This window comes from Cucumis melo, chromosome 5, assembly GCF_025177605.1.
Source record: "Cucumis melo cultivar AY chromosome 5, USDA_Cmelo_AY_1.0, whole genome shotgun sequence".
Classification (NCBI taxonomy): domain Eukaryota; kingdom Viridiplantae; phylum Streptophyta; class Magnoliopsida; order Cucurbitales; family Cucurbitaceae; genus Cucumis; species Cucumis melo.
This window is the reverse complement of record NC_066861.1, coordinates 29,148,677-29,171,857: the sequence shown is the minus strand read 5'-3', so window position 1 is coordinate 29,171,857 and position 23,181 is coordinate 29,148,677. Positions and strand designations below refer to the sequence as shown.

Here is a 23,181-nt window from a genome sequence, read left to right as displayed (position 1 = left end):
GTTTTAGATTAGGTCAAATTAGATCTTGAAAGGAGGATTGATGTTTTATTATCAACCACGAATTGTATGTGTTGGTATTAGTATTACGATTAAAAGAGTATTGATCTATCGATAACAACGTTCTCTTATGATTTAATAGAATTTGATTAATTGTTCTATCGATTTGTTTTTATTGTAGGTTGAATAAGATGCATAATTCTATTTTATTATCCATCTAATATCGTCATTTGCGTAGTAAGAAATAAAAGTAATAAAGAAAAAAGAGTTGATTAGGTCAACTTAGAATAAATGCTTTATGGAATACACTTCACTTTAACCCCGACAACATATATAAAAGAAAAAACAAAAAAAAATCATGAAAAAGAAAAAAGAATATATGCCGTATGGCAAAACGATAGTTGGACAAATGTATGGTTGAGCTACGAAGAGATGAGTGTCATCCACGATCTTCCCAAAATATATGTCACGTCATATACAAAACGAGATATTTTAATTATTGAATTATTTTTTACAGTGTCAGTATCTTAAAAAAATAGTTAGAGGATAGATTCGTTCTTATATTAATTAGTGAAAGGAATGGGACAAAAGATTGGTTAAACATTTAAAATTATAAAGATAAAATATAAAATCAAGTGAAAATTAAGAAATTAGTAAAAAATATAATATTTGATAAAATATTTACACTCGATTGAAAATTCAATATAATGAATTTTTTCTTTTAGTGATTTTGTTCTATATAGTATAAATAGTTCGTGAATAAAAAATAATAAATTTTGTCTTCCAGTAGATTTGTTCGGTCGATTTTATCAATTTTTTATTTTTTTATTTTGAAAAAACTCAATATTAAATCAAGTATATAGTGTAATAAAACTCAATTGATGATTAAAAATATTTTAAATTACTCAATAAAGTGATTCATTATATTCTCTTGTATAATTATTTTAGTTTACACGTGGCAGTATTTTATATATTTAATGGATAAATTCCACGTTGAAGGCTACACCGACTTCAAGGGAATGGTGCACTGTCACATATTAGCTTTTTATTTTTTAGAATATAGTCCGATATGCGCCAAATACTTTATGCCCTTTTTTGAGTTATAAATGAAAACTTTATGATATCATATATGTATTTTTTATGATAAGTTGAACTAAGTAAATTAAATACTAGTTTTTATATATATATATATATATATATAGATTGAATTATCTGAATTTCCACCCAATATTATAATGTTAGATTTCAGAAAGAATAAATGAATCCAATATTGTAATGTTTATATATATATATATATATATATATATATATATATATATATATATAAAGTTTTTTTCTTAATAACAAGAAATTAAAACCCTCTTTCTAGTTTGTTCTCTAGTTCTATTCTTTTTTCACCTTTCTCCCTCTTTTAAAAGAAAATTGGTATAGAGAATTGAAGAGTATATTAAGGATTTTTTTTTTTTTCCTTTTGCTTATTGTGGTAAATAATCAAGAAATTGGTTTATTATATATATATATATATATATATATATATATATATATATATATATATATATATATATATATATATAAGTCATCTAAAAAGGTTTTACATTATTAACAATTACGCTTTTCTAATTAATCAAATTTTAAAAATTAAAAAAAAAATTAAAAAAATTGCTATTTTCTTCTTCAAAATCTAGTTTGGTTTGCATTTTGAGATGACAAAAGTGCTTATATATATATGCTTAATTTATATAATTATGAAATCTAAATACCAAATTAATAACGACCAAAACTTAAATATAACAACTTACTAAACTGCTTTCAATTTTTTTAAAAAAAATCAGTTTAATTTATTGTTTTTTTTTCCTCTAATAACCTTTCATGTCAAACTACGACATACAAAAATATTTGTTGTTTTATATTCATTACGTGGATGTAAAAATACATCATTTTTAGTAAATTTCTTAAATAAAAACCTCTTAAGAAAATATAAAATGATAACACTTCTTAAAATCAAAAGTAAAAAATGGTAACAATTGTGTAAATTTAAGATGTAATAATACGACTAAATTGATACATTTTATTAACATCAAAAATCAAAATCAACCGCATAGCCACACATCTATACACACATCACCATCTTGAAGAACAAGTAGGTCAAAGATTTGAACTTTTCCTTTTTTTTTTCTTTTAAAGAAAATATATATTTTAGAAAGAGAAAATAAAGTTGGAGGTATAAACCAAATCTTATCCCCCAGTTCTGAGGGATTTGCAAAAAAACACACTTTGACAAGACTTTTGATAGAACAAATTATGTATATATGAATTTATATATATATATATATATATATATATATATATATTGTTTTGCTTTTGAATAATTTTGATCACTTTTTGTAAGGCAAGATCTTATCATCTTCTCTCTTTGGTTCCTATTTCAGTCAGCAAACTCAGCAAAACCTGCAATCTTTGCAGTATACTTATATATAGTTTTTGAATATATATTACCATTTCTCTTTTCATTGTTTCCTCCATTACTTTGCCCCATACATTCTTCTCCCCTTTACTTCACTTTTAAACTTACACACTCTCATATTAATTATATCATCCCCATTCTTCTCATCATCATCCTTCTTCGTCTCCATCTGATCTCTTTACTTTTCTTCTCAATCTGCTACGTCCTCCTGTTATGGTAAATTTAATCTTTTGTCGAAAGATAATTTGAAATAAATACGAAAGATGATTATCAATGAGATAGAATAATAATAATCTTCAAAGACGTTAACCGTCTGTTTTCTTTTTTCTGATGTGAAAATTTTGCCTTTGAGGTGATGCTAAACATAAATTTTAACTCGTTAATTATTATTTTGATGGGATGTTAAAAGTAGGGTTGAATTACTTAGGGTTTTTAGCAGTTTTGTTAATAAATATTGTTATCAAATTTTGATTTTTAGAAAGTAAAACTACTTCGTTGAACTCAATTTATTACTTAATTACATCTTTAATAAGCAAATTTCAATTATTTTTTTTGGTTCTAATTCAAATGAGTAAGTATCGGAGTTGTATTAATTTAAATAATTAATTTATAATTATATCAATTTAAATTCTAAACTTTGAGAGTTAGTATAAATCTCAAACTAATAATCGTATCGATCTATATCCTAAACTTTTATAAGTACGCGCCAATTTATTTGAACCCTCTCTTATGTTTTACACACTACACTTATAAAAATGGAAAGTTTAATTATTAATCTAGGATCTAATTTAATAAAAACTCATTTGATATTTGGTCATAGTAAACTATTATTAAACTGAAAGAAGTCAAATAAATTGAATATAGTAAACAAATGAGAAAAAGACAATGTCTGAGAAGAAAATAAAGTTAGGAAAGAACCAAAGTGTTTCTGAAAATCTGCAAAAAAGATAAATAAACAAACAAATAAATAAAATAAAAAGTCCATTAATGATCATATTGAGAGTCTATATATATATATATATATGTACTAAATTTACTGAGCAACCAAACATGGCCAACCTGACATCTCCACACTCAAAACACTGTCAAGCATATATATACTTTGCACTAAGAGATAACACAAATATACATACATACATATATATATATTCCTTTAACTAATTTCATGAAATTATATTATTCTTAAGTGTTGATGAATGTTAATATTTAATTTTTTATATTTTGCTAAACTCATTCCTCTTAATAAAAAGCTATATGCAAAAGTCATGTTAAGCTCACTAAGCCCCTAAATTCAAAATTTGCACAAATTTAAGTTTGATTAGGGCACAAATCTAATTAATTACTACAAATAAATTTTTCAAATCTCAACATCATCATCATCATCATGTTGCATATATCATGGTTATTTTTTTTACTATTCATTCAATTAATGTTGAGAACTTCATGTACTACAACAAAGATTGCTTTCATTATATATAGTTGAATGTGATAGCTAGCTTGAAGGGCAGCATTAATTAGTATGCTAATTAATAACGCTTTAGTGGATTTCATTAATTAACATATGGACTATATCTTTACTATCTTTCGCAATAATTTTCGGTGCACTTCTTTTGGATTTGAGATTTTAAAAGATGAATTTTATTGTTTTTTTTCCTATATTCTTTACCTTGAGTTGGTTTCTTTGTTAGTGTCGATCTTATAATGTAATTCTCTAATTTGCTCTACTTTTGTTGGTTAAGTCTTCAAAAAAGAAAAAAAAAAAAGAAGTTCGAGGTAAAATTTGATGAAATTGAAAGTTCGAATAAAATTTGGTACAAATTCAAATGAAAAATCTGAAGAAAAAAACCAACAAATTTTAGTATAAAGTGGAAGATTATATATATAGCTACTATGAACAAAAAAAAAAAAAAAAGGTCAAAAAACCTAATCATAACCCTAACCCTAACCCTACATCTATTACTTCCACTTCACTTATGAACATATAAATCTAAAATTTCATACTTTATTAATATGACATTATTATAACCCAAACTTTTCAGTAAGAGATAAAAGAAAAATTATCTCATTTCATTAAATAATTAACCATATAATTAACAAAACATATTAAAATGGGACATTGGGTTGAATTATAAATGGGAAGCCATAAAATTCAGTGAAAGTGGAGTAGCAGCAACTTTGAATTTATTTACTTTGTATTTATTTATTTATACATTTCATTTTATTTATTAAAAACAAAACAAAAAGACATGGGAATGCATAGATCACTTCAGAAATAAAAGTTGAATTTTATGAACTGTTATTTGCTTCAGACATATCATCATGGGCAGCTTCCATTTCCATTTACATTCTCTTGTTTTATATTTATATATATATATATATATATATATATATATATATATATATATATATATATATATATATATATATTATTATATTTGTATTTAAAATTGTTGGTCATAAGGGTTTCTTATGTACTTTTTCATAAACTCTGGAATTAAACATCATTATATATATAAATATAAACAACTTTTTTCTGTTGCTTTTCTTAAAGATTCCAGTGATCACTTTGAAAATATGTATTTTAAAAAAGAATGGTACTTTTGAGTTTTGAAGAAGTATATATTAAAATTATATATCTAAAGAGTTCTTGCAGTTAGGGCAACTGGGTCTAATCTATATTTGATTAGTCAATCCCAAAAGTGTTTTTTTAAAAGAGCTGTGAGTTCGAGAAACAGTGCTGTTCTTTGAAAACCGTGCTTTGAATGGAATTACTTGGTGTGCGTTATGATGATGCCCTCCTTGAATATATATTTGGTATCCATTCCATTAATTGGATGGAGTTAAAATACGTCTAGAGCTAATAGGTTGATGTTGAATAGTGGATGAAATTTCTTTATAAATATAAAAAGATACAAAAGGTAACAAAAAATGAAATATGAAAAATAGAGATGAAAAGAGAGACATGAGCTTCTCGGTAAATGTACGTAAAAATAAAAAAGGAGAAAAATATAGAGTTTCTTGATAAACGTACAAATTTCGACTATGTCTACTGTTGAAGTAAAGTTGTTCATATCAACACATAATTGGTTTTGTGTTCAACTTTGAGGTAGGGTTTAATCGAAGTTTTAAACATATATCGAAAAACTTGGGAGTTTAAGAAAATTGTGAAGAAAAAAAAATTAAACTTTCAACTAACAACACACAACGTAGCTTAGCCGATATAAAATATTAGTTACATGATGCAAAACTTTCCATAGGACATATGGTGACTCGTAATGGAATGAGGTTGTAATGTAATGTAATAAAGAAAAAAACTCAAGTATAAATTGGACGTTTTCAACTCAACCCTACTTTTTACTATTTTTACTCTTTATGATCTCATTTTTATTTCGTCTTCGATTAGTTATAATAATAATGGTTACATTCCGATTCTCCAAACACCTAACATTAGGTCTAAAGCCCAAAGATGGATCCAATTAAGTTCATACCAAATTGATACACTCCCATGGGCTAGGCCAGTCGTGGGTCAGAAAACAACAGGCCCAATTCCCAAAATGTCCAATTTTAATTGGGCTCGAAGTAGTAGGACCAAGAAACCAAGCCCAATTATAGGCCCAACTCCAAAAGTAGGTCCGTTTAGATTTCCATTTTTTTCAATATTCCCATCAAACCGGAGAAGTAAAGGCTTTATTCCAAAGAATCAAATAACCAAAGAGAGGTTTTATTAAATCACCGATAAATTTCAGTACACATTTCGTCTTTTGTCTTCTTCTTCTTCTTCTTATTGATTTCTTTTCTCCGGCGATCATTCATGGCGACGTTCTTCAGAAGATTAGCAAACGCTGCTCCATCACTACTACGCTACAATGCATTATTAGGAACCCAATCAAAGATCCATTCCTCTAACTTCAGATTCCCCATTGGAGCCATCGCTGCAGCTTCCGGTGGAGTTTCGTATTTGTATTATGTTTCCTCTTCGGATATGGTAATTCACCTCAAATTTATTCTCTGCTTTATTGAATGTGGTTGCTTGTATTGAATTCTTCTTTATTTTTCATAATTTTGAACTCTTTATGATATGGGTATGGATTGGTTTGTTAATTTGTCAGTTAGCTTCATTTTCGTCAGCTGATTGTATGATTTGGTTTTTAATCTTCTATTTGCAACTTTATTCGCAGGTTCATCTAGATCCAAACAGTGAAGAGGCAAGCTCAAAAGTTGGTCAGTTTGTCTTATTTTCTCTTTCTATAACAACTTTTGTAATAAAAGAAAGAGAATATTTAGCCCGAATCAACTTTTATATTTGAATATCGAGTTTTAGTGGGAGTGAATCATGCAAAATTGATAATTTGATGTTTAATTTTACAGTTTTGAATGCAATTTCTTTATCATCAAAATTAATTTTGATTGAATAAAAGTATTTTTGGAAGTGATTTTACCCAGTTTAGAATCACTCTAGAACAGGCCTTAGTATATCTTAATTCATGAAAAGTGGTCTGTTTGCATTTCCAGCACTCAAGTCAGGTAAATGGATTGAGTTCAAGTTACAAGACTCTGCACGGGTTACTCATAATACTCAGTTATTCAGGTACAAAATTTAGGATACCTGTTTTATAGTGTACTCCAGTAAGCTAATGAAGCATTTAATTGTTTGTATTACCTTGTCAATACTATATAGTATCTGGTAGACATACTCTAATTTTAGATTTCAGGTAAGAACTTGTTGTGGGGTTAGCAGAAAACAATTACTATAACTACCTTGAAATAATGAACGGAGGCCACTATTCTAATTACATTTCATACCACGACTATTACTGCTTTTCTGTGTGCAGTAAATGCAACTAATTAATTTAGGTGCTTTTCTTGCAATCTTTTTACATATGCAATATTTTCTAACACACAAATTGGGCAGATTTTCATTTGATCCTTCTGAAACATTGGGGTTAAATGTCGCGTCATGCATCTATACAAGGTATGCTTTTCTCTTTCCTTCTGTCCTCTTCCATCCTTCTTTTTCAATTAAACCATTTGAGATGTATTTTTCTTTAACTGATTGCTAAATTCAAAGGAATGTGCTTCTTGGTTATTCATTACGGTGTGTTGTTGTAACCACAGAGCTCCAATTGGACAAGATGATGAAGGGAAAGTAAAATACGTTGTGCGCCCGTAAGTCTTCTTGTTCAAATATTGGGATGCTTCATTTTAATTTTATCTATATTTGATTGTCGAAAATTTGGTAAAGGGTTCGGCATAATTATAAAGGCTTTCATAATTCCACCAGTTGATTATGAAATGAAAATACTTGCGTCCTAGGGAAGTTGAGATGTCCAGCCAGTCCATTCCATGTTGTATGACAAACAATATTCACAGTATAATCTTTATGATATTCCAGCTATTTTTGCTTCCTGCTTGTTCACCATCAATCCAACCCCTCTACATTATGTTACTTGTCTTCATGAAGTTATTTTATTAGCCAGTTTATATTATTTTATGTTTTTGAAACATCAAGATGAGGCAATTGGATTTACTGATGTATGTAATGTGAAGCTCTGTATATTCATTTTTCTTTCATGTATTTTAAATTAATAATTTTTGTCCAGGTATACACCTATATCAGATCCTGATGCAAGGGGATACTTTGATTTACTAATTAAGGTATATTTTTCTTCACCTGACATTGTATATTTCCTCATCGGATATCTACTTATCCTTTTGAAGACAATTTTTTTTTTAATGAAGTGTGATATGTTTTACATAGATTGTGGTTTCTTTCGTGAATTTTGTAGGTATATCCTCAAGGAAAAATGAGTCAACATTTTGCTAGCTTGAAACCTGGGGATGTACTTGAAGTGAAAGGGTATCTTTTTTTTTTTTTCTTTGTCTTCCTTGTTATCTCCAGGTCATGTATTGTATATCATAACTCTTTTCCCTTCATTGCTGTGCAGCCCCATTGAAAAGCTCAAATACTCTCCAAATATGAAGAAACGCATTGGCATGGTAAGAAGAATCATGTTGGATTGCTCGTGATAATATCAATTATAAGTATACAACCAAATTGCTTTGCAGCCCGATTAAAAAGCTCAGATACTTCTACTTGGCATATCTTTGTTTTTTGGACTGGCAATGCTGTTACCATTAGTGCCATTTAATTTAAAGAGATAAAAGTTCAGGATTTTATTTAATATATTATATATTTTAATTGACAAGAAAGTCACGTAGCTTTCTTTGGAATGAGATTGACCATTTCTATTATATGCATAGGAAAAGGAAATGCAGCTTAACTGAAATTAGAGTAACTAAATACTGAAATCAACTATATGTCTTATCTCCAAATTTTGTTTTCTGCCGTTGCAGATTGCTGGGGGCACCGGAATTACTCCCATGCTCCAGGTTATTGATGCTATAGTAAAAAATCCAGATGACAATACTCAGGTGCGCAATGATCTTTTCTTGCAAAGTTTCTGAACTAAGTGACCAGTAAAGTTGAAATCCAATGTTCCTTTATTTGCACTTTGATGAGATTTTGCAAGAATGTTTCTTTGTTTAATCACTTTGTAAAACATGTTTTGTTCATTTAATGAAAACTTCCATTGGAAAACCTAACTCTCCATCTATCCCTTATTTGGAGCTTGTGAAAATGCATTCCAATTGGGACTGCTGTAGTATAAAAGTAAATTTTCGGCATTTCCTATGGACATTGAAAGCTGCACTTTGTTCTAACACCTTAATGTATGAACTTGGGAAAGTATTTATGATAGATACCCGTTGGTTTTTCAAGCACCTTCGTCTGTGCAGTATAAGCAAAAAATTACCTGAGCTATAACTTCCAATGATTGCTTTAGCATGTCCTTTAATGCTTACAGGTCTCGCTGCTTTACGGGAATGTATCTCCTGATGACATATTGCTTAAACAGAAACTTGACATACTTGCATCTAGCCACCCAAATTTAAAGGTATTACCTGTTTCCCTTATGAAAAATTGCTGTAGTATTTAGAAGTTGATGTCCTATCAAATGATCATGAGATGAACGATAGCATATTAAGAACCCAGTTTCAGCAGCGTGTTCATGTACGAAGTGTACTCATTGATATGTGAGATGTGTCACACATGCAAATCATGAAATTTTGACTTACTATGAAGACGTTAGTGAAATAGAATATGAGAAACAAATTTAATGAACATAACAGAAAAATTGGAAAAGAAGGATAAAATTGTTTTCGTATTGATGCATGCGTGCATAGTAAATCTTCATCACGGGATGTTGCATTATTGTGTTATAAGATTTGATCTTTTTTCTTTTTTTTTTTTCATATCACCATAGAAATTAACATTTCAAAGTAAATCTTAAAATGTCTAGATCTTCACATTTACCATGAGACATGATTTAACTATTTCCCCTTTCTCTAGGATTTTCTTTGTGGGCTCTTTTTCTCGTATGCCTATGTGTTCTTTCATTTTTTTTTTCCTTAATGAAAGTCGTTATTTTCTTAAAATAAATAAAATAATTATTTCCTGTGCAATATAATTTATTTTCCTGCCAAGGTGCAGTTTTTTTATCTTCTCTTTGATTCTATGGTTTCTTTTTCTTATGGTTAATCTGAGGTGTAAATGCTCCCCAACTTCCATCAACATAGATATAACTGTTTGATATCCAATTGGAGAGGATTTTTGTAACTCTCGTGAATTAGAGATCCCCCTCTTGGCCTCTTGAAATTTCTTTCAATCAATAAATTGTATCTATATTATATGTGTGAGTATTTGTATATATCCCTGTTTCTTAATGAAAATGACGGATTCTATGGTGATAAAAATGTAGGTATTCTACACGGTTGATAATCCATCACAGAATTGGAAGGGAGGAAAAGGATACGTATCAAAGGATATGGTCATCAAAGGCTTACCGCCCCCAGGGGATGACTCACTAATCCTCGTGAGTGTTTATTGTTGTCTCTTTGTTATCGTGTTTGCACCACAAACATAAACTATTATAATCTACGTACTATTGTAACTCACTAACTATAGTAACCAAATGAGTGTCCCAAATGCCCCTATGTGTTTTTTGTTGTACTACCATGCTCTATTCTAGATACATAACGAACTCGGTTCCATGTGCTCAGGTATGCGGTCCACCAGGGATGATGAAACACATATCTGGGGACAAAGCTCCCGATTACTCACAGGGAGAGGTAATATCCATTTAGGATTTTCAGCGTCTTACCATGAACTTTAATTGATTTATCAATTGTTAATACATCTTAATTTACATCTTTTTTACTCCTTTCTTGCAGCTTGATGGCATGCTTAAGGAATTAGGATACACGAAGGAAATGGTTTACAAATTTTAACAAGATTGACAAAAATTTTAGCTATTGACGTATCAACTTTATGTGAGGGAGTGTTTTCTGAAGCCTTGTTAGAATTGAGCCATTGGACCAAAATTTTAAATCAAAATAATTTCCAAGGGGATGTTCAATATATATTCATGTCTTGATATTCTACCATATGACGAATCGTAAATTAGAGGGTTCGATGTGGATAGATCCTATTTGGCAAGGACAAAGAATCAAAACTTATGGAAATATCCAAAGAAGGAAATCAAAAATTTATGAAGTTATTGGTCAAGAATACATCAATAGAATCCTAATTCTTTACCCCTTTTGCTTATCAGGTGTGGACAGATTGATGTTTACAAAATCTTTTGCAACCCAATTGGTTGAAAACTTTGTGGTGCATGGACTCAAAGTTCATGAGTTTCATTCTAAATTCACATGTTCAAAAATTTTGTCTTTTCTTCCCAACATTTTTTAAAAGAAGTCATTTAACGTGAACATATAGACCTAAGATGGTTAGCATTTTACGTTTTTAGCAAACAAGTGGGATGGTGTCTTGTCATGATTGAATGGAAAAAGTTATCGAAGAAGAAATCATTCAATGGCATGCTAGTCATACTTTAGAAAAAACCTTGTTACTCTTAGGTATTGGTTTCAATAGTTGGAATGAAAAAATCAATACAGTACAGTTCTTGTTTACCAAAATTAGATAAGTAGAATTGCATCCGATACCATTCTTACTAAAGAAGATAAAAAAAAAAAAAAAAAAGTGTAAATAAAGCTCATTTAAACAAGATAGTTCTTCGTGTTAGAGGTTTTAAATAAAGTACTTTCACGAAAAAAACCATTAGCTCAATAAATATAAGAAAGAGGGGGAAAGAGAAAGAGAGCAAACAATAAATTGGTTTTGTATAATGATAAAATGGCTTTACATAGATTCATCATTTTCTGTGAACCAAAAACTCATTCAATAGCTTTCTGAATCTTAGTTCTAAACAACAAAATGTACAATTTCTCCATTGAAAAATAAAGGAAACAACCTGTTGAGTGGGTCACAAATGACCCAAAACTTGACCCCACAATACAATGCCAAGCTGGCCCATATACTTTATCAAATTCCTGCCATTAATCCCCAATTTAATCAGTATGAATCAATGTAGTGTGTCAAACCAAATATTTGTTCTAAAAGTTATTCTTATCATCTAATTTTATGGTGTTTTGAGTTAGCTAAATTATGAAAGAAAAACACCTTTGAACTTTGTCACTTAATACCACTCTTGTTACCGTTTCTTGATTCAAGACTCGTAACCAATCTCAGTTTACAATAATTTAGTAACGAGTGAGATTCTTTCGAAATGATTGCAAGAGAAATTAGGAAGAGTAAAGTATCAAGAAATGCACATGGATAAGAAAAAAGAGCTTCAATTTCAATGAAAATATATGAGATTATTAGCTTTAAAATATGTGCTAATCACTGATCTAACACACATGGGCTGTCGGATCCTTTGACCAAATGCCCACTTGAATTCTCTCTCAAAAGACTTAGTTTCTGATTATACAATTAATACACAGATTTAGTGATGGAAGTGAACAACAAATAGAGTTTAGAGAGCAAACGTGAACCTAACTCAAACAGTAATTGTCATTTATTATTTCTTTCTTAAAGTCGAAGGTTTGAATCTCCGTACTCGAACGAAAGACAGTTTCACTTTGTTAGATTTTCTTTCTGAGTATGACCAAAAGAAGGAAATCAAGAAAGCAACAAATTAAAAGGAGCTCCTGCCTGCCCTTTTCTTTCAACGTTTCCTCACAAAAAGACCAAATCCAATATGAAATTCCCAATGCCCAAAAAGGCCAAAAAACTAGTTTTACTTTAAAATGATCAAATCCCATCAATATATGTAAATTTGACATTAGAGTTTAAAGGGATTCACTGCATACATACAGTAAACCCTCTAATCCCACTGAACTCTCTCTACAATCCATTTTGTAGACATAACTAACACATTGTTTCTTATATTGTGTTTTATCGTTCTTTTATTTGTCGATTTCATAACAACTAAGATCGAAAAGAAAAAACAATGATACGTTGAAAGAGAGAAGTTGTACGAAAAACTAACCACTAAACAAAACTTGTCAATGTGAACAGTATAGCTGATAAATATATAAATACCTTTTTAATATTGTAAGCCATATGTTTTGAGCTAAACTTCTCCAAACTATCATAACTTCTCCTTGCAGTTCTAAAAGCTTGAATTTGCATAATTTCAGGCATATCTGACACCAATACCTTCACTTGAAGAAAGGAGGCTACTGATCCCAAATTTGTTTCCACATGAGAAACTGATTTCCTACCTTCAACCACCACTTTTCTTCCTCCCATTATCTCCTCTCCGATGCCCCCGGCACCACCGCCACCGCTGTGTTGATCAGTTGCTTTCTTGGATTTTCTACCCAACCAGTTATACTTATAAATTGATGTCTTATCCACTGAACTCGTAGAAACAGGCTCGCGTGACGATACATTACGACCTCCTCCGTCCCGAGACTTGTAGAAGGATTTGAATCCTTTCATTTGCTTGTTTAGAGTGGCCATTATGATCTCTAAGAGAATGTAAGGATGGATTCAACTATATATATATATATAATAAAGAAGATGAGGAATACTAAGGGGAGGGGATTGTTTTTAAAATTATGAGAGAGAGAGAGAGAGAGCTAATAAACTGATTAGGGAAGTGATTGAGAATAATCAAAAGAGGCAAACCATGTGATCATGGATAATAAATTGCTTGTCAATGCTATTGAAAGATTTGATATATTTTGTTCTTTCTTAGTTTATTAAATAATATATATAAAGAAATTGCATATACCACCATATGGACTATGAGGTTTGTTATAATTACATCTTGAACTTCTAATTCGATGACAGTGGTATAAAATTTAACAAACTATAGACTTTTTTTCAGTACAATCAAAGTGAGAGGAGATTTAAACTAAGGATCCTATGGTTCTTAGTACATGCAGATGTTAGTTAAACTAAACACTTATTAACAACAACTCAAATGCAACAATTAACAAACTATAAGAAATTTATTGACGTAAAAGACAAATCTAGGAGTGTAATTATAACAAACTTCGTAGTTCAAGGGTAGTTTAGGTAATTTATTTTTAAAATAAGGTCATTTTATTTAAAATAATAATAATAATAATAATTTAGGAGGGTTGTTATTGGTTGTTTGGGGGGAAATTGTCCTATTGTGAAACTGCTCCAAGACAGCCTAACAAAAAGGGCACCCACCCTTTCACAGCTTATTTGTAGGGTAACCCCTCCCTTAGCTCTTCATTTATTATTATTATTATTATTTCTCTAGAATAAAATAAATACAAATTTATATCTTTTTGAATTGGAATATATATATACATATATATATGTTTCCCTAAATTAATGTTGTGGAGTGTTTGAAGAGCATAGGATGTTGTGGAACCAAAAACATGTTTTTGCAATTAATAGGAATTGTTATATATGCAATTATTTTGGTAATATATATATATATATACCAATTTATATGATACATATAATTTTGTGGTTTGTCCTTACTTGCTTTCAATAATCTATTTAAGGAATATGAGGAAGGAGTGGTATTGGTTCTTTTTTTCTTTTTCTTTTTTTTCTTTTTGTCACTTGCACAAAATAAAGTATTATCAACATTATTTAAAAATGTCTTCTTCTTTTTTTTTTTTTTTTTTTCATTTTTTAGTTCTTTGAATTTTTTTTGGAGAGATTTGTTGTTTGTTTCTGCCTTAGATTTTTCATTTGGTTTTTAAATTTTAATTTTTTTTTAATTTAGTTCAAGAATTTTTTTTTTATATATTATAAATAATAATAATAATAGTTTGAACAATACCATACAAAAATTATGGTATTGTTCAAGAATTTAATTTTTTTTTTAATTTTAAATACCATACAAAAATTATCCCAAAACACACAAAAAAAAAGTAATAATAATATAAAATTATATAATAAAAATTCCAAATAGTAAAAAAAAAACATTTTCATATATTATAAAAAACTTAAAACTATTCACAAAATATAGCGAAATCTATGCATATTCTATCTGCTTTTTGGTGCTTTTAATTTCTATAAATAATGTAAAAATTATGCAACAAAAAGATATATAAGTAGTGAAATATCTTTGGTAAAAAATAGATATTAAATTTTGAAAATCAAACTTTTTTAATAATTCCTCAACCTTTGAACCAATAAATAGTTAAAAATGACAATTTATAATGAACCTAAAAAAATAGAACAAAGACTCCTTTTTATTAATAACATTAAACCAAACACCGCCATAGAGGTATTAGGCTCTAACATGTGCATTTCTCTTCTTTATTCAATAACAAAAATAATACAACCAAACTTTATTCTAAAATAAATAAAGTGAATTTAATTATTAAAATATCATGTCTTTTTATCTCATTATGCGTAAAATTATTGCATCGTAATGAACTTAGTGTTTATATTCGTGTTTATCGTGATATAGACACATATAATAAGTTTATCTTATTCTATCAATGTTCATCGTAAATATAAACGGTTATATTTTGTATAGGGATAATTCATATTTAATAAGACTCATTCTTTTGTTGGAGGTATGGATGGATTTGATGAATAAAGAATGTGACAATAAATTAGCCATTTTAGGGTCTCTTCCAACCCTACCTCCCAATGATCTTTTGGACACACACATAGAAGAGGGAGACCATGCTTCTTGTTTGTTAGGACAGCTAGCTATCATCTTCTCTTTCAAAATAATAATCATATACTATATAATTACTTAACATAAAACACAATTTTGACAATGACCAAAATAATGATAATTAAAAATTGTTAAAAGGATATGATCAATAAAACAAAGATAATATCGAACAATCTTCGAAATATAGGTAAAACTTCACGATGTGTATCCTTTGGATATATATGCCTCAATTTGGTTGGATCAAAATTGAAAACAAAGAGAATACGTAATAAGTTTATGATAAACGGAACTACCTCAATCACGTTTGAGAACTCCTCTTATCCTAGAGTGAACTCCTAAACACCAAAAAAGCTAAACAGATTTGACTTGGAAAGATTGATTAAAGATCAAGAAGAAAGGAAAATTTGTTCATAACTTCAAGATTTCGAATTCTACACAACCTAATTGATCAAACTAGATTGAAAGTTCTAACCATGCATTCTAACGTAAGAATATAAAGGAAAGCATAAAGCTTGAGAGAAACACTCTATGAGAAAATTTCATTCAAATTTAAGTTGTGTTAAAAATGTGAAAACTACGATTCTATTTATACTAATGAAAATGTTATACAAAAGCACACAACATTTAATTTTATATCCTTTCAACTACTGTAATAAATAAAAATACATAACATTAAATACGTACATATTAAAGATATTAATGAATCTAGAACACATTAAAGATGTGAAAGATTCATTATGAGCCTTAGGTATTTAAGTGACTTTTGAAGTTCTAGTTTGTCATTAAAGAGTGAAATTTTAATTTGAAAGTTACTCGTTCTATGCTTTAGTTAATCAATGTCAGTTATTTGCTTATTAGTTTAGTTATGATATAATTGTATAAAGCGCTTTGCTTTGTTTGATAATGAAGAATGCGTGAGGAAAAAGAAGTGTCGTAGTTTTAACAGAATGCAAGGAAAAATTGTTGTTATGATAACGAATTATTATAATTATAGATTAAATTATAATGAAAAGATATTTTTATAGATATGGAATGAAAACAAATCTAAAAATACATGATTGTGTTTTTAAAATGAGTTTAAAAAATTAACAAAAAGACATTAATTTTTCTTATTATAGATCAAATATGTGTAAAATTGTGGGTCTCTCATATGTCTTTTTAGAAGAAATTATATCCAAAGAATTTTGGATTGTGGCTTAGCTTAGTCCTTCCTTATCCTTGGCATTAATTTTAGGGTTCTTTTCTTTTTTTCCTTCCAAATATGTGATTTTGGAGTTTGAAGCCTTCCCTTTGAATGGCTACCCATATTTATAGGACTCTTGTGGGCTTAAAGCTAAACATTATCAAACCCTTCATTTCAAGTTAATTACTATTTTAGTACAAAGTTTTGTCACATTATAGTTTGTAATTTACTACTTGAGACCCTAACAAACATCATTTCACTATGTTCTATATATGCTAACATGTGGAAAGGTCCAAATTTATAAACAATTTCTAGTTTGCGAAAAAAAAAAATATAACTATATTTTTTCTTTTTACAAATACGAGGTCAAACAATCTTTATTTAAAATAGTAATAGTTGTATCGTGTGTTTAACTACATCGAATTGAGATATGAAACTATTAGACCTTCTTTTACGTTTAGTAATAACATTAAAAATATAAATCAATTCAAATTGATTGTGAACAAAAACTTTTTTAGGCTGTGACCTTAGTTCAAGTTGTTTATGTCAAAGTCTGCTTAATTCAGTTGAAATATGTATTAATGATCAAGATATGTATGGTTTAAATTTTCATCTTCTATTGTACTGTAAAGATAACTAATTTAAATATATCTTTGCGATTAAAAGGTAACTAGTCGTATCCTATATATATTTAAGTTTGAAATCTGACAACCCTGAAGCAAATGAAAGATCTCATACTCATAGAAGATCGTTGTTTCATAAGTAGAGATGGCTATGGGATGAAGCGGGGTTTAAGATGGCTTTTCTGGTTGGGAATGTGACCAAAGTTCAACATCGGTTATAATGAGATGACTGTGAATATATAAGTAAGAACAACTATTTGCATTTATACGAAACTTATTGGGTGAAACCAAATGAAAAGGTATGAATTTTTTTAGACCAAAGTAGAACCAAACCATGAAAAAGAAACCCGGTTCAGTCAGACCAGCATGGCGGTTTGAAATGATAGTTAGAGCCTTGGAGGCTTAAACCCCCCGCGAGCCAAAACGCTATACCTCTCGGAAGGCCACAGCTTCAGCAAGGAAGACGAAGATGCTCCGGCCGCCGTTCACAAAGCGCTTTTCTAACCCCACAGCTCTCAATTTTCTACTCCGTTTCAGTCAACGTGTAATTAATTTCTCGATATTTCATCTCCTCTTCGTTTGTTTTCACTTGTATTCTCATTTTTCTAATTTGTTTTGGTATCTTCAGAGGGAATTGCATAGCAGAAATCGGAAAGCCATGGAGTTTATTGCCAAAGGATGGAGTGCTTTGAAGGAAGTCGATAGAGTTATTGATTATTGTGAGCTCAATGATCGCCGTCTCATCCCCCTTCTTCGGGTAATTTCTTTGAATTATACGATACTTCTATTTTCTCGTGATTTTGTTCTGTTTGTTTCCAAAATTCATGCAGCTCGAAGTCCTCTTTGTTGGATATATATGGAAATCAGTATCTGAATCCTTGATGTTATTGAATGTTCCTCTGATTCGTCTGTTTTTTCAGAATTTATTGGGAATTTAAAGTGCTCAAGTTCAAATTGAGTGTTACATTTCGTTTATTTCCTAACTAATAGTACTTGATACTGCATTTGTTGAGTTTTATGCTAAATCCCAAATAGATTAGTCCTATCCTAGTTGACTAGGTTGATTGCTTGAGCTTTTTGGTTATCATCTAATGCTCTTAGGTTTAGTGGCAATGAAACAATTTGGTTGTGTCTGAATTTTTAAAAAAAATGTATGACATTCTCCAGGATCTAATGGGATATCCTTCACAGAACAGTGAGCATCTTTGCTATATTAATTATTTTGTATTTTCTATCTACTTTGTCTGAATTCTGTCATTGGGATTACTTTCTCACAAGATGGACCTTGTTCTTGTTTGCAATTTTATTAGACAGCGAAGGAAAACTTTGAATTGGCTCTTGAAGTTGATAATTCAAATACCCATGCTAGGTATTGGTTGTCAAGATTGCATTTGAAGTATCATGTCCCAGGAGCATGTAAAGCTGTGTAAGTGAACCTTGCACTTCATTTCTTGAGCACATTATTGGAAATTTGGGGTTACTGCTGTAGTTCTTGAGTTTTGTGTTTTAAACATTATGGCTGCAATATTTGAGGTAAGTAATATGTCGGCATATGAAAGAAATTCAGCGTGATGTTTTCCATCTGTCTGAAAGAGAATGTGTGTTCTCATTATTTTGATACCTAGTCTTTCAAGATTTTGTTTAAAATTTCATCAGGATTTGTGGTCTTAAGTCTTAACCATCTTTTTATTCCTTCAAATGTTTGAATCTTTACTTTCATTTGTTTATTTCCCGTTTCAAATACTAGAAAAGCATGAAGTGGACCAATTCATTAGTCAAGTTTTTGGAATTTTATTTGGACCACTGCAGCCATGGCATCCATTACATGACTGCTGGTATTTTTTGCGACACATTTGACTTTTCTTTTTCTTTACTGTGACAGAGGAGCTGCATTATTGGTTGAAGCAGCAGAAATGGGTGATGCGGATGCACAATATGAACTTGGTTGTCGTCTGAGAGTTGAGGTTAAACTCCTAGTTTCTTTTGCTAGTGAAATGTATTCTTCAAACTATAAATAAGAGCAAAGTCTTAGATTTTTTTAAAAAAGGAAATCTGGCTGAGTTCGTTAACTTCTAACTTTTTTCTTGGGTTAACTGTGGTTTTGGTTTCACACCACTAATGAGACACATTCACTGAACACTAAATTTGGGATACATAGAGGATTTTTTTTTCGCCCAAAAGATTGGACCTAAATTTGGTTGAGGTGTGATGTCTCAAGCAGTCAACCATTTGCTTAGTTAGGGTCCCTTTGGGGGTACTTTTAGGAGTTCATTTAAAGAGCTCATAGTCTAGAGAAAGTGCAATTGATCATATATTACTGTCAAATTCCCTTATGAACTTGTTCTCATGCCAAACCATATGAGTTATCCTCAAGAAGTTCGGAGTGAATATAGTCTTTTGCATATTGCATGCAATCATGATAGCAAGTTAGGTGTTCATTCTTGCATGCTCGTGCTTGTTGCGTGATCAACTACTTTTGGTTGTTTATTAAAGTTGGTCAAATGTTTTGTGTAGAATAAATATGTACAATCAGACCAACAAGCTTTCTATTATCTGGAGAAAGCAGTTGACCAGGTATGAGTCCTAATTGCAGGCTCAAAGAGATCATATCTTCAAATTATGCATCAAACCTTACCTGAACTTGCAATGTTTTAGCTGCATCCAGGTGCACTTTTTCTTCTAGGTGCAGTATATCTGACTGGCGACTGCGTGAAAAAAGATATTGCATCAGCACTATGGTGTTTCCATCGTGCTTCAGAGAAGGTGTGCAATGTCTTCATTTTATCATGATTAGACAGCAATTCTACGGTGCCTTCATTTTATCATGATTAGACAGCAATTCTACGGTGCGTTCCTTTCGCACTGGGTTGCAACTACAGTGTCCAGCTTAGTTTCAGGAAAGCACCAGATATTTATTATTTCCGGTCCATAATTTTTACCCAGTTGTCCTTTACTCCTTTTATTCGTTCCTTCTTGTGAAAATCACCCGTCTATGATTTTTTTCCCCTGCTCACAGAGTGACTTATTTGCCTTTTTGTTTTTGTTTTCGCTTGTTCTTTCTAAAATCTTTTTATTTGGTAACCATTTCATGTTTTGTTTTTTTTTTTTTTTTTTGCTTTTTTTTAAAATAAGTCAATTTTCTCACATATTCTTACAACGGTTTGTATTTTTCTTAAGTATAAGACTTGAATTCTTAGCCAAATTCCAAAAATTAAAACAAGTTATTAAAAACTACTTTTCTAGTTTTCAAAATTCGGCTTGGTTTTATTATTTTTCCGATTACCAAACGTAGCCTACATCTTTGCATTAATCCTTGGTTTCATAATTTTTCTGATATCACATTGTTGGGACATTTCTGTTTTGGGAAATGTCTTTTACTGGTCTAACCTCATGGCTTCTCATGTTTGCAGGGTCATGCTGGTGCAGCTATAGCGTATGGATCTCTTCTTCTCAAAGGTAAGAATTTCGCAGCCTCGAATTAAATCAAAGAATTACACAACGTTTATTCATAGAAATGAATAAAAACTACATGACTTTAGATAGAAGTCCTAGATAATTTAACAGATTTCTAGTTCTTGCCAAATTTTCTAGATACCCCTTTCATCACTAGTCATTTGATTTGTATATCTCAGGTGTCGAAGTACCCGAATCTCTAACAAAATTTAGCTTAAAGAATGGTTCTCCAACCCGAAAAGCTAGAAAAAACCCAGATGCTTCAATGATGAGTTCAATTGAGATGGCTAGAGAACAGTTCAATGCAGCAGCGATCTCAGGGTGTGATCTTGGCCTCAAATGGTTAAACAGACTTGAAGAGGAAGAAAAGAGTTTGTCGACCGAATCTGTATGAAGGTATCGATTGACATTATTTTTCATCACTGCAAGCACCCTAGAGCTAGAGCACAGAATATACACGTTTCAGGATCTAAATCAACCCAACCAAATTGGTTTCCTTAATGAAGAGTTTCCCTTTGTTTTGGTACATTAAAACTTGATTATTAAGGATATGTATTTTATGTTACTTTAGTAGGTGATTTATATTATAATCCTCATTACAATTAGGCAAATTAATTCCTTGATTCAGCTGTATCATGGTATATAATAAGCATTGGATAGATTTTGTTTAATAAGAGTTTTTTCTATATAAGGTTCACATTGAAACCTTGCTAGTTTTATGTAGTGTAGTGTAGTGTAGCATATTGCATTGACATCTCCAAACTACAATTTTTTTTTTCTAACTGTTTTGTTTCAAATTTCATGATTTTGAAAATAAACTGCCGAACTCAAATTACCTATTTCATTTTTTTTTTAATTGATGATATAATATAAAATTTAGTGACAAATTAAATTGTATAAATATTTATTGATGCAAGTCCAATAACATCAAAAGAATCTCAAATGTGCTTTCGTTTATTACTTTTAAATTAGGCTAATTTCTCCTTCTTCACACTTTCTTAAATTGGTGTTCGAAGAATTCAGCTTCAACATTAACTATACCATCTCTTTTTTCTTTCTCTATTTTGTAGGTATATCAAGAAACTTCATAACTACCCCAATGGATCAAATGACTCCAAAGCTTAATAACTTTGTAATGTTTAAGATATTGTCTGGCACCCAAACAAAAGATGAAACAGTGGAATTCTGGAACAGTTACACGGCCACCGGAAAAACTAAGAACAAAGCCTTTAAAATAGAAACTCGTAAAGAAAATGAGAAGACTAAAGTAGTAGGTCATGATCTCTTTAAGATGTTTTTCGATACTACCTAGAGTGCAAGCCGTTCAGAGATGGGATGTCATGTCGTTCCAAGATATAACAGTTGATTGAAACAAAGAGGTATCGACACCTTCTGATTGTACTCGAAAAATAAAGAAGAACAAGAGAGAATGAAAACCTGGGATGGGGATGTAATTTTTTGATACTAAACCGAGTAAATGGAGAGTGCTCCACACTAAAGCAAAACTACATTTGTGTATCTTCTTATCTCCTAAAATATAGGTATCCCTTCAACCCAAACCCTTAACTCAAATAAGGGTTTCTAGACCTTTCATGTGCTAATCTTATGTCTTTTGGAAGAAAACAATTGTGTTTTTTTCAAATAAAATTTTCATCAACACTAGCATACTTCTCATACAACCAAATTTGTTTTCCTAAGTTTCAAACTAAATGGTTTAACACAACATTTTTTATTAAGAAAAGTACCTATATTGTTTTTTCCCCCCCTATAATTATACCCCTTTCTCTCGTACTAATAAACAATTTATCTTGAACAAAAACAATACAGATTTAAATTGTAAATTATCAAAAGAAAATGTAGGTCTATTTTAATCCTTATATCTACATTTACCAAATATAGATTTTAAATTTAAACTTCTAAAAGTTTCAAACATATCCTCAAACTTTTAAAATTGATCAAAAATATCTTTAAACTTTCAAATTTTTCAAAAACAAGTTTTAGACGGAAGTTGTTAAAGTTTTGTTTCAAAAATACTTTTGAACTATTGAAAAGTTTCAAAAATACCTTTAAACTAAAAAAAAAAAAAGTTAAAAAACTACTCTCACAATTAACATATGAACGAAAACGGTTGATATTTCATTGAAAAAATAACTCAAGATTAAAAATGTCTTTATCGTTAGTATAATAATAAATTATTTGAAGTTGTTAGGTTTTATGAGATTGACAATATTTGTTTTATGGTTCCAGATATTGGAAATGTCATTAAATTGTAGTTGTTTTGAGAGAAAAAAAATGGTCTACCAAAATATTGACTATGCGAGATACTTTTCCTTATCGGTGGTTGTCTTTTTTGTTTCTTTGGTTGACATCTTC

The 23,181-nt window shown here is 30.0% G+C and overlaps 3 protein-coding genes across 4 annotated transcripts; 2 read left to right on the top strand and 1 right to left on the bottom strand.

The window, feature by feature from the left end:
- The first annotated feature begins 6,152 nt into the window (after positions 1-6,152).
- On the top strand, positions 6,153-11,113 carry LOC103497367 (NADH-cytochrome b5 reductase-like protein). The gene is made up of 13 exons (XM_008459529.3): positions 6,153-6,446; positions 6,640-6,682; positions 6,974-7,049; positions 7,374-7,433; positions 7,577-7,627; positions 8,062-8,116; positions 8,248-8,318; positions 8,407-8,458; positions 8,816-8,893; positions 9,325-9,414; positions 10,279-10,392; positions 10,580-10,648; positions 10,751-11,113. The coding sequence occupies exons 1-13, from the start codon at positions 6,273-6,275 to the stop codon at positions 10,805-10,807; spliced, it is 990 nt and encodes a 329-aa protein (XP_008457751.1). The 5' UTR covers positions 6,153-6,272; the 3' UTR covers positions 10,808-11,113.
- A 564-nt stretch (positions 11,114-11,677) lies between these two features.
- LOC103497357 (uncharacterized) lies at positions 11,678-13,528 on the bottom strand. The gene is made up of 2 exons (XM_008459517.3): positions 12,966-13,528; positions 11,678-11,911 (listed from the first exon to the last, which is right to left on the bottom strand). The coding sequence occupies exons 1-2, from the start codon at positions 13,386-13,388 to the stop codon at positions 11,756-11,758; spliced, it is 579 nt and encodes a 192-aa protein (XP_008457739.1). The 5' UTR covers positions 13,389-13,528; the 3' UTR covers positions 11,678-11,755.
- A 4,234-nt stretch (positions 13,529-17,762) lies between these two features.
- On the top strand, positions 17,763-22,326 carry LOC103497349 (uncharacterized). Of its 2 annotated transcripts, XM_008459507.3 has the most exons (9): positions 17,763-17,899; positions 17,984-18,112; positions 18,666-18,781; positions 19,238-19,319; positions 19,870-19,929; positions 20,011-20,118; positions 20,766-20,811; positions 20,988-21,204; positions 21,879-22,326. In XM_008459507.3, exons 1-8 carry the CDS (start codon positions 17,825-17,827, stop codon positions 21,200-21,202), a joined length of 831 nt encoding a protein of 276 aa, XP_008457729.1. In that variant the 5' UTR covers positions 17,763-17,824; the 3' UTR covers positions 21,203-21,204; positions 21,879-22,326. The 2 variants fall into 2 exon arrangements, with proteins under 2 accessions (XP_008457729.1, XP_050940796.1); XM_051084839.1 differs by lacking the exon at positions 21,879-22,326 and having other exon boundaries at positions 17,776-17,899; positions 20,988-21,513.
- Positions 22,327-23,181: the final 855 nt, after the last annotated feature.